This window comes from Abramis brama (genome assembly GCF_963993115.1).
Source record: "Abramis brama genome assembly, chromosome: 1".
Lineage (NCBI taxonomy): Eukaryota > Metazoa > Chordata > Actinopteri > Cypriniformes > Leuciscidae > Abramis > Abramis brama.
In genome coordinates, this window is record NC_139963.1 from 38,481,336 (window position 1) to 38,493,867 (window position 12,532).

The 12,532-nt window shown below is 35.3% G+C and overlaps 1 protein-coding gene across 3 annotated transcripts; it reads right to left on the bottom strand.

The window, feature by feature from the left end:
* Positions 1 to 794: 794 nt before the first annotated feature.
* il21r.2 (interleukin 21 receptor, tandem duplicate 2) lies at positions 795 to 8,379 on the bottom strand. Of its 3 annotated transcripts, none has more exons than XM_084110860.1 (9): positions 8,236 to 8,379; positions 7,291 to 7,429; positions 7,068 to 7,191; positions 6,799 to 6,962; positions 6,567 to 6,718; positions 6,215 to 6,383; positions 2,745 to 2,835; positions 2,543 to 2,627; positions 795 to 1,874 (listed from the first exon to the last, which is right to left on the bottom strand). In XM_084110860.1, exons 2-9 carry the CDS (start codon positions 7,358 to 7,360, stop codon positions 1,371 to 1,373), a joined length of 1,359 nt encoding a protein of 452 aa, XP_083966986.1. In that variant the 5' UTR covers positions 7,361 to 7,429; positions 8,236 to 8,379; the 3' UTR covers positions 795 to 1,370. The 3 variants fall into 3 exon arrangements, with proteins under 3 accessions (XP_083966986.1, XP_083966988.1, XP_083966987.1); XM_084110862.1 differs by having other exon boundaries at positions 7,291 to 7,420; positions 8,236 to 8,363; XM_084110861.1 differs by having other exon boundaries at positions 8,218 to 8,344.
* Between the last annotated feature and the right edge of the window lie 4,153 nt (positions 8,380 to 12,532).

The following is a 12,532-nucleotide window of genomic DNA, read 5'->3' on the forward strand; positions in this document are numbered from 1 at the left end:
TTTTGGAAAGGGTCTGTATATATATATATATATATGAGAGAGAGAGAGAGATAGATATAGAGAGACACTGAGTAGTTCAGACACTCGCAGGAAGCAGAGATCAAGATCCAAAGAAAGTTTATTTTAATACACCAACCAAAATACAGGAATTTGTATGAGAAAGCATTACACAACAACTTAACACGACTAATACCGATACTAAGACTAACTCAAACTGAGGGTTTATATACACTGCAGACAAAGGGAGAAACTAACTAGATGATTAATGAAACACACCTGAACTGAACTAACACAATCAATTAGAAACCATAGAAATAAACAGGGACAGAACGGAGAACAGAACTAATTAACAGCCTAAGATTAACAAAGAAACTCAAAAATGAACAGAACAGTGAAACAGATCAAAAAACTATATAGATATAGATATATATAGATATATAGATAGAGATAGATAGATATATATATATACACACACACACACACACACACTCCTAATTCTCCAGTATTCTCCCATGTTAAGTGTTTAGGTTCATTGTTCTGATGGCAAAGCCTCGCCCTTGAATTTATGATGCAGATTCAATAATAAATCATTCCAAAAAGAAAACCACACTTTTTACATATTTTTACATATATGTTAAAACAATAGTGTCTATTTACATATAAGTGAAATAAACCAGTTTTTTGTTGTACTTAGAATTATAAGGTTCTATCTCCACTTTTGGTCGAAATTGAGTTTTTGACATAATCTGATCCATTAGGTGTTTATTAATGCCTGTGTGGTGTTATTTTTGTAAAAAAAAAATATTTTGTTAGTAGTTATTAATAAAATAGATTATACTACATAACAGTTTTGCCAGCTGGGATGTAAAAACTTTGATGCTCAATATCTCAGAACTACCCTAAACGGAGATAGAGAACCTTATAATTCTAAGCTCTCGTTATAACCTTGAATTAGACTGGATTCCTGTGTGCATTACTAAATAACATATTATTCTAGGTGAAATTGTTTTCAGTGTTAGTGTGGCTTTAACAAGCTTTTCCACATGAAATGCACAATATTTTAATTTTCTTATCTGTACAAATATCACAAATAGAAATATATTCAGCACTAATGAAAAACAGAATCTGGAGAATCAAATCACTGCACACAAAACCTCAAACCTCATTTGAACTCAGCTACTTTTTGAGCTACTTTTACACCTCTTAGCCTGGACAACTTGTTTTCATTGAAGAATAAGAATTCCTTGATAACATTATTTGAAAAGGCCTTCACATTTAGCTCTACAGCATAAATTGTACACTTCAAAAAGTGAATAAATGCCTTATGTCAGTTCAGAATGAGCACGTCTACTACAGATGTCTTCATGCATTTAATCCCTGAAGGTGTTTTCATCCAGCTCTATATCTCTGGCGATGGTGGGGACGGGGCCTGTGGGAATGTCGGTGAGAGTGCAGTAGTCCTGTTTCGAGCGCATAAGCGTTGGGTTAATGATAACTGGTGCTTCAGAGGCCTCAAAGTCCTCTTGACTCTCAAGACTAAGAGCAGAGTCATTCAGAGACAGAACATCTCCACTCAGACACGCCACGCTGAGAGACTGCATGAAGTCGTCCACTTCATCTGGCAACACTTCACACAACAAAGAAAATTCCTCACATGGGATACTCGTCTCACTGCACGTATCGGGCATTTGGCGTGGGGCCCAGACCTCAGCTGTGGGGCCCACATAGGGTTGATGGCACTGCGCTGTGGGATACATGCCCGTTTTCTCTACCTGATCCTGTAGCGTAGATATGACCTCGGAAATCTTGTCGACTGTTGAAAAGTCTTCTATAACATGAATGTCTTGTAAAGGACTTTTGGCCAAAACCCAACACTTTTGGAAAAAAAAGAGGATAATAAAACAGGAAATGTTAATCTGATATGAATATGAGGATATATCTAACACAATTATATATATATAAATGTGTGTGTGTGTAAAAAATACAGTATAAATATATACAATACTGTTTAAGAGGTTCTGAATGTTTTATACTTTTTTTCTTTCTTTTTTATACATGACTTATGTTACTTTGCGTTTTTCGTGTAAAGACAACATGGATCTCCATGAAAACGACTAAAAACTTTGTATTATTCTGCCAGGCCAGTAGTTGGTGATGCTATATATATATATATATATATATATATATATATATATATATGAAGAGTTCAGATGCAAAAGCCTCTAAGTGCCATCTGAAATTTTCTTCTAGAATGATCATTTTTATCAAGCTCGTATATTTAAGTTCAGTAATTTCACTTAAATGACAATTAATAGGTAATTTTCATTGCCATTTAAGTGAAATAACTGAACTTAAATATATGAGCTTGATAAAGTGTATCATTCTAGAAGAAAATTTCAGATGGCACTTAGAGGCTTTTGCATCTGAACTCTTCATATATATACATTTTTCACACACATCCCTTGTTCTCATTTCATGTACCACCAACGGGTTCAAACCCTCACTTGGGAAACCCTGGTCTATTTGAAGTCTGAAATATTACCTGAAAATTGCCCTGGTAATTTTGATAAAGAGGCTGGAAGTACGTTGCTGGTGTCGGCACCAATGAAATTTCTTTCATCTTAAATCTGCAATGCAAAAATGGCACATTTTATATCCAGTCATCTTTCCTGTCTCACCTGTTGGTGTACTGCATCATTTTGAAGTAAATTTGTGGCAATAGCAGGTGTATGATAAACAATTACCTTGCAGCAGGAACAGATAGAAGAAGCACAATTAAAAGTCCGAGTATTAAAAATGTTCCAATGACAATCGTGCGGACTTGACTGGGCTCATCTTGAAAAAAATAAAAATAAAATAATACTATTAATAAAATTGAGAATAAAAGAATAAAATAAAACAAACTGGGATGGGTAAAATTTGAAGGTGCAGTAAGCGATTTCTGAGAAACACTGTTGATGTTTGAAATAATCACAAACACACACCTCCCTTCATTGCCCCACCCCCAAAATGCACGAAAACACAATGCAAGAGTGGATGTCTCTTTATTATAGCAGAAGCAAAGCAAAATAATGCTTCAATGACACTCAACACTGTCCTGTACAAAGGCTAACAACAGCACATCTTTGTTCTTTGAATCAGCAAAGCCAATGTTACTCAGAAACAACACAACCTCTGTGTCCATTTTCAGGCCTTCCCGCTTAGGTCTCCAGCTCTGGAAAGCTTTTCTAATATTAAAACGGGTCCTAAAGCTCTTGCCTGATCATAACCCTTCTTTTTCCAGTGATTCCTCTGACCTTTTCTCTTTTGTAATGTCTCTCAACCATCAGTCTTTCCCACAGGAGGCCAGAGCTTTCCCTATCTGATCTTTTTTTCCCTCGTTCTAAAAAAATATTCTGTAAACATGGCGTTGTCTCATATATCTGCGTACAGTACACACAAAACCACTGAAACCGACTCAAAACCATGCAGTATACATACAAGACCAGTATGTGGCACTGTAATTCTGCCACAGAGATACACTAAAAAAGGAGAAGAAGAATTGGAGCATGCACATAAACCTTGAACGCTTTATACAATAATAGGCTCAGTAGCTTCTACTTTTTTTTTTTTTAACCAAGAAATTTATTGAACAATATAAATAACAACTATAAATGGTACAAAATATGAAATGTCTTAATCAGACAACAGACAAGCATCATAGCATAAGAAAGAAAATATAAAGAAATAAAGTCAAATAAAGAAATAAAATATAATATATATAATATATAATATAATATATTTTCAGATTTATCCACTCTGGGACCCAGTTTAACCTTTTCACATGTAAGTTTGAAATATTCTGGCTGACGCTCCAGCGTGAGTTTTTCAAGGCGACCATTATTTAGAACCGGTCACTTTATTGTTTCCATGGTGACGCGTCATTGCTTGTCACGTGACACACTGCAACAGCACTGAACGAATAATAATCTGCTTTTATGTCATTTTTCCTTTTTTATTCAAAACATTCACAACATTTATTAGCTATAGCATGACATATCTAATATTCCGGTTGTCAAATATGTGCAAGTGTTTTGTTGTTTAAACACCTTTATAACGATTGCGTTAGTTGAGCTGTATGCGCGATGGGCGCCGCCATGCAGGGCCGTGCACAGACCTTTTGAGGATGCAGCATGTGTTGAAACTGAAAAAGGGCACTTAATATAAAAAAAGGGGAGGGGCCTTTTTTATATATTTTTTTTATATTAAGATTATTTAGTAAGCCTACATAAAAGGAAGAAATGGTCACATCTTCATGACAAATTCAATAACACTAAATAATAGTCTCAAAAGCTTTAGATTTATTCACTATTAATAGCAACCATAATAATAATAATAATATAGATAATTTAGATATACAGGGTTTCAGGGATTCTTTAGCCCTAAAGCCCTAAAAAAAAACATGTTTTACTACATTTATACATGTGAAGACGAGCGGAGAGTATAGAATACTATAGATTCAAAAATAGCTAGATAGCGAATACGTGCATATTAACAGCCTTGAATTAACCATAATTTAATATCATTACCATAACATAATTAAATATTAAAAAAATTAAGTGCATCAGCAATCATAAATCAAAGAAGAAATTTCATAGAAATATACGAAACAGCGCAGGGGTGCACATGTGCTTATGATTTTCCGATGGTAAAAACAAATTATAGGCTATGTTGTTGTATTACTTATCAATATATTGTTAACATTATACAAAAGTCAGACTCAAATGCAGTTACGGGGTTTTTGACCAGCGAATGTGTGTAAATGTGCATTTTATCCGTCATTAAAATGGCGCCGGCGGCACCACATTACATTTTCATCAACAGGTTACAAACTAGTTTGTTTTAACTATATGGGAATTCAGTTTTTCCTGTTTTAAAATACATTTGGCCAAAATCTCATTTTATAAAAGATGGATAGAGGGGGCGGGGTTACAGATGGGGGGGGCAGGGTTATCAGATAGAGGGGCGGAGTTATCAGGCTTACTGACAGTTTGAGGATTGAAAAAGATTTACACAAGCTCTTTTTAAGAACTTTCATTGGCTAAATATTTGTAAAATAGACAGACAGACGTAAAGGGTGACCAATAGCATTGATTTATTGAAGAAAAAAACACCACCACCAAAAAAAGGGCACTTCGGAGTGTAAGGTCAAAAAGGGCATGTGCTCTGCACAGGTTGAGCCCTACCTGTGCACGTGCCTGCAGCCATGTTAGTTTCTGCCACAGTTCAGAGAATCGGATCTGATGGATTTACAAAATGTCAATTCATCCACTTCTCCAGAAACACATGAAAGTAAGTGGCTGGTGAACTGGGAGAAGAATAGAGTAAACTTGAAAGCTACATACACATTGTGTAAGTAGCTTTCAAGTTTACTCAAGTTTACTCTAAACGTCTTGCCTAATTATAATGGAAACAATTATTATTCCGCTTCCATAGATATCAGTGTGTATTTTACAAACTCAAAATGATTGTTTTGCTAGTACTTATGTGATTTTAAATGTCTGAAACCTAAAATAAACATCATGTGGTTCAAAACACTGAATAGTTGTGATATTAAATGTCTGAAACCTAAAATAAACATCATGTGGTTCAAAACACTGAATAGTTGTGATATTAAATGTCTGAAACCTAAAATAAACATCATGTGGTTCAAAACACTGAATAGTTGTGATATATTACAGTGCTGAGCGCGTCCGTCTCTGGCTCAGCGCCAACCAACGCGCGGTTGAATTTAGCAGTTGATCACGTGATGCACTGACCGTTCCACACACCGTACACCGTAAGTGTGATCGTACGCCCCAGGGACCAGCCAAGACTGATCACACCGGCTAAAAAAAATGAAAAAAATAGCGGTTTCAGGCTCCCAAAACGCCGGATCCGTCTGGACAAAACGGCAATGCGATACAAAATTTTGTACATATACAGCTAAACGCGTCTCCGTGATGACAAGGCCTAAATCTCCCTCTTGCTCACTCCCTCTCCTCCCCCATCATGAGTGGACACACCCCCTACTGCTGATTGGCTAAAAGTGTGTTGTGCTGCTCTGGCCTATCCACTTTCAACAGCGTTTTTTTTAAGAAATCGCTTACTACACCTTTAATCTCTCAGCAAACAAATATATTTATATAATTAAGTACATGAGAGTGTAAATATAGATGATTATCACAGTATTCACCTCTGTATGCCGTATTCCAGTTGACTGTGCTGCTCCAGTCGCTCCATGTTCCACTGTATTCGTTTGTCTTGCCTATCCCAGTCCTCACCATAGCAGTGTACGTAGTTCCAGGATCAAGCTTCATTTCATCAATCTTAATCATTTCAGTGTCTAGATGAACACTGACGACCTACAAAAAAAAAAAAAAAAAGTAACGTTAATGTGAAACCATTCATAGAAAACATTCATTTTCAAAGCAAGAACACACACATAGATTGCGTTTTGATGTGGGTGAAACAGAGGATGTTCTCTGAGAACATACACTATGAATGGTGGACATTTACAGCTGAATCATCACTCTAATTAATCTTACGCTGTCATTTTTTCCATCTCTGTAGTACAGGAATTTGTACATGATGGGTAGAGCAGCTCTGTATCTATGGTCTTCATATCCATTCTTCCAAAAGAAATGATACGTCCCATTTACATATTGTAACGTCAGATTAAATGGTGCTTTTGGCTTAACTGGGAAAAGAGAGAAGCTTCATGTACGTGAAATATAAGAAGAAAAAAACTTTTCTTTAGTTACACAAAGATTTACTCACTGTTTTTTGCTGGACGAAAATCACCATCCAACAGAGACGAATAATTACTGCCGTTTTCCAAATATTGAAGTGTCACAGCATAATCATGATAACTCTGTATTTTTTTTACTGTGAAACTGCAGGTGTGATCTTCACGTGCTCTCTGGAGTGAGCATCTATACGACCTGTGTGTGTTGGCAGAATCTGGCTCAGTACTGGTAATGCACACAAATTCAACTGAAAAATAGTGTATGAATTACTAAACAGAATGGTAATGAATAACTGCTTACACGTCGTTCTGCCTTTGAAATTCCAGCCAGTATGATATGTTTCTAGTGGATGTGACTGGTAGTTTTACAGAGCAGCTGATGGTTATCCAGTAATCTGTCACACAGATGAGCCCTGTTGTCAGAGCTGAAACATGAAACAGAAAAATGGTCACATATTTTTGGAAGTACTGTACATGTAAAATCCATTGTGACTAAAAGTGCAGATTTGAGAAGACTGTTTTACCCTGTGAACTGGCATTAAGTTCCACTAAAAAAGCCAAGAAAATGGAGATCATTCCAGTGCGGTTCATCATTCTTGTAAAGGATTGTATGGACACACACTTCCAGATTTCAACACATAATTCCGCATGCAACTGAAAAGACTCCATTGAAAAGTTAGCCATAAATGAAACAATAATTAAACTGATAAAGAAAAACTTTCAATTTAAGTCCATCAGGTTCCATTGATTTAAGAACTGGAGTTTTACAAATTAGGTGATTATACTGAACGTGTAATTAATAAATAATAAACATTAAAAGCCAAAACACAAATCATGTATCTTACATTCCTGTATTTAGGCTCAGATTTTAAAGAACACATGTTACAATAGACACAATTATATCAACTCACCAAATGTATTCTGAAGCACTGGAGTCATAGTTAATAGCGTGAAAGTTGTCATTGGCAGTAAAGGGCAACAAGTTAGTTTTATATACAGAGAAGTTCCTGTTTATGTAGGAGGTCTTAACCTCAAAGTTATCTGAAATCTCTGATTAGTCGTTTAAGATGTCATCACAAGGTTCTCACATGTGACGTGGAGCCACATGGTTAATTCTCACATTAAAATAAACTGTCCAGGTGAACATATCTTCTTAAGAGTAAATACACTAAAAAAATGTGCAAGTACAATCAACTTGGATGTTTAAGTCATTTCAACTTAAATTATATTAAACTGACTTGAAAAATTTGTTGATTATTGCACAACATAAAAAAAAGTTGAAAAATGCATGTTGTCATAACTTATAGATCACATATTTTTTACAGTGTACAAAAATATAAAACATGTAAGCAGCCAGTCTATTACTTAAAGCAGCTGAGGGCTGATGGTCTGAACGTGCACGCTCAGGTTGTTATTCACTTCAAAGTCCACACACAAGTTAATATGCTTACATTGTAGATTTATTTTACCTTGACTGGTCTTCATTTCAAGTAAGCAAGAGTCCAACAAACAGTAAATCCACAGTTCCAAGTCCTTCACCAGTACAGATTTCCTATTTGCATAGCATAGCATAGCATAGCATAACTTAACGTCGCGGTCAAAAAACTGTGTGTAGCTTCCCTCCAGCAACACCTGTCACCTGAAGGAAGGTTCCCATCTATATTCAGTAACCAATTACCCAAAGAGAGACCCCTACTGGACAAACACTTACAAAACAAAGTTTAAATAAAGACAAAATGGCTATTATGGCTCTACAAAATAATGTAACAATGTAGCGAAAATAAAGTTTCCTCACATTATGATACCGTAAGCAGCCTACATTTAAAGTTTACAGATGTTATAGCAAAGGGAGGACCTGAATGCATTTTGAATAGCCCTAAAATCAATTTTGTTGTATTTTTTCTTATACTAAATTTTCAGACAGAAAAAATGATTTTCCCCATGTATGACTGATTCTATAAATGACTGACATTTATTGCAGTGACTTGAAATGAAAAGATGAAAAGTTACAAATATGAACTTTAATTTGTGGCTTCCTACTGTATGTCACTGTGCCTTTTCTTTTCATCTTCTAGTTTCAGATGTTGCAGAGAACTTCTAAAGTGCTCCTGTGGCTGCGTGTCGAAAAAAATAAGGCCACACATGTTGCTATACAAGTTTCTGTCTTATGCAACTTGTTAATACTTGGCTATATAACTTTTAAACAAAATTAATTGGAAAATAATAAGGCTAAAGGCCTGTTCACACCAAGAACAAAAACTATATACACACAAACCCACTAGGCCTATATCAATCTGAGTATTCAGTTTTGTCGTCGGCAGCTTTAAATGCTAAAGTGGTGTTATATATTTTTTGTGGTGTTATTATATTTAAATGTTATAGTGGTGTGGATTCTGGATTCTTTTTATACTTAGAATGTTTTTTAGAACTATGTCTTTAACGTTGTCCTTGTAGTTATCGTGTTAAAGGGCCTTAAAGGGATGGTTCGGAATAAAATCAACCTAGGGTCCTTTGCACCATGACCTCGAGCCAGACACCCCCCCAGAAGCCTTTTTTCCCTTGGTCGAACATTATTAAAGTTAGAGCTTCTTTAGAGATATCAGCCGAATGGCTTAGTGCAGGCGCTAATGGATCCAAGGATGCATCTCGTAAATTACCCCACTAATAATGCCTGGAATGGTACCAAACTTCTACAGTAGTACAAATAGGTTCTGTACTCATACAACGAGGCATTGGAAAGTTTGTAAGTACATCAGGAGTTTATTTAAATAACACTTGCCTGATGGCTTATGCTACCACTAACCTGGACGTCGAGGTCACTTCCGTGATTTGGGAAAAGTGCATCAAAAAAAAAAAAAAAACGAGACATTCTGCTGAGCTAATTATTTGTTCAAAAGATCTGATAAGTAGAAATACCCTTATTATTATCAGGTGCTTGGCCTTTTGTAGATCCGTCTGTGACTCATGCCTTATCTTGCTCTGTGCAGCAAACACTGATAACTCCAACATTGTGTGCAATAACTGAAGAACTGCACAGCTAATGTAATCCTCATGCAAAAAAGTCGCAAAGTGCATCATTTCTCAGTATTACCTCAATAGATAATCAGTATAGCATTGGTCACACCTCACTTCACATACTTCTGCTATACACGCTAAATGTATGTACTTCATTAAAGTGTTAGCTATCATGAGATCAGTAACACTTTACAATACGGTTAACATGAACTAATAATGAACTGCACTTCCACACCATTTATTAATCTTAGTTAATATTAATTTCAGCATTTACTAAAACATTATTAAAATCAAAATTAGTTAATGCACTGACTGTGACATAACATGAACAAACAATTAAAAGTTGTATTATTATTAACTAAGATTAACAAATAGGCCTAGAGTAGCCTAACAAATGTTTTGCTCATGATTAGTTAATGTTAGTTAATATGAATAATAAACAAATGAACCTTATTGTAAAGTGTTACTATGAAATCAAATTTATAAATTCCTTACAATTTAGAGTTGGACATGGACTACTGCGTATGAGGCGCTGCAAAGGAAACCCCACCACTTCACCTCCGCGCTCCGCCCACTGATCTATATAATGACTGGATAGCTCATGGATATTCAATTAGTTTCATTCGAGGGCCGCATTATCAAATGGAAAAGTTGAGGTGGGCTGGTGGGTTGGTTTGGGGGTTTATCTTATTTATTGAAACATTTCAATAAATAAGTTAAAGTAACCCTAAAAAAGTATGGTATTTACTTGGAAATGTGGTACCCAACAGTAGCCTATGCAAATATATAAAACCATAATAAATAAAAAACTTGATAATTTACAGCTGTGTACAACTATTTTCCTTGGAACAAATAAATTATTTATACAAACTTATAGCTGTTGGTGAGAAATAATAATTATTTTATTTATAATTGTTATGCTTAATTGAAAATATTCTGACAGTGAGACTTGTTAACCACAGGCTACTCACTCCCAATGTATAAAAAATGCCTAAACACAAGTTAAAAACTATACGCACCTTTACAAAGAAACTGACATAATTTCATAACAAGCATTAATTATATATTCCTCTACCCACCTAATAAAACTAATGCAATATAAATCACTATATTTACTATTATACTATATAATATTATAGTATATATATATATATATATATATATATATATATATATATATACTATATTTATGTATTACTACATAGTATTCAATATAAATATTGCACATTTCTGCCCAACCATGGTAAATTACTACAGTAAATTCATGGTAAATGTTTGTAAGGGTGATTAGGGGATTTAAAGTCTTCTAATTCGTTCATGCCACAGTGTTTCTCCTGCTTTCCTCATCAGTCTTATTGGGAATGTTGAGGCTGTTTCATCCGATTTAATACTAATTAAATCATCGAGTGATTTGTGGTTTGTAACAGAGAGGTTTCTGTCGAACTGAAACACTTCCCACTGGTTGTCGCAACGCTGTATAGTGTCCGGGACCGGGAGTAAACGCAACTCCGTGCTGGGCCGTGTTGAAACAACTAGTGAAACAACTGAAAACATCGCTATTTGTTGTTATACTGTGCTGAACGAGAAACCGCTTCAGATGATTCAGTGACGGAGCGGTCCGAATGAATCCGAATAGTTTTAGACCGTTATGCAAGCGCGTTTAGAATCGAACCAAAATAATGATTCATTCACGAATGATTGGTATCGCTGGTTCCGTCGACATAAATTCGGGACACATATAATAACTGCTTAAATATTCGTATAACGTTTCTCAGGTCAATCGGAGCGAGTATCAAACTGAATTTGCCGCACCGCCAGGAAAAGAGGAGGAGGGAGGTTGGTGCCGTCGGGCCGCATGGAGATCGCGGGCCGTAGCTCATGACGTTCTAAACATGTATTTATTATGTCTATGTTTAGAACGTCATGAGCTATCCAGTCTGCACGGGCAGCAGGTAACCACCGCTTAATAGAATAAAAAAATGTTTCTGTTGCTGTCAGTATTGTTTTTGGAAATTAGGCTAAATTAAAATGCAATGGTCTCGTTTCAAAAGCATTGGTCAATATGCTTGCGTCGACTTCACTGTAGCCTATATGTGCCCAGCTTCCTTTCCGTGAGTTCTGACCGAAAAATGGAAAATATCAAGTGCTTCCGTTTCAGAGTCCCTGTTTCATGTTTGTTAGCCCAGGACATTTTACAAATCCAGACCAAACGATGTTCTACGGCCATGTCCGGAATAAAGAGTAGCCTATATAGCCTATCCATGTCACACAGTAAGATTTAGGATTTTGACTATAAACCTCGCAGTCACTGACCGTATCAACGTCAGTGAGCTATAGCCTACTTATTGTATTTCGCCACAGGGTGTCACTGTGGCCTCAACCCTTCGCCTTCGCTTACTCTGAGCTCGATTGCTGTGTCTGAGGTAAACCACGCCCTCCTCATTACCCTACGCAGGAAGAAATGTAGGAAGAAATAAATGAAGAAATAAATAAATAAATAAATGTAGAAATACATAAATGTAAAAATAAATAAATGTATAAATAAATAAATGTAGAAATGAATAAATGTATAAATAAATAAAATAATAAATAAATAAATATGGAAAAAAATATATATACATAAATAAGGAATGTAAATAATAATAAATGTATAAATAATTATTTATTTTCGTTTTTTTTGCTTTTCTATGTATATTTATTTATATATTTATTTATTTATTTTTTCTTTTTTACATTTATTTGTATATTTAT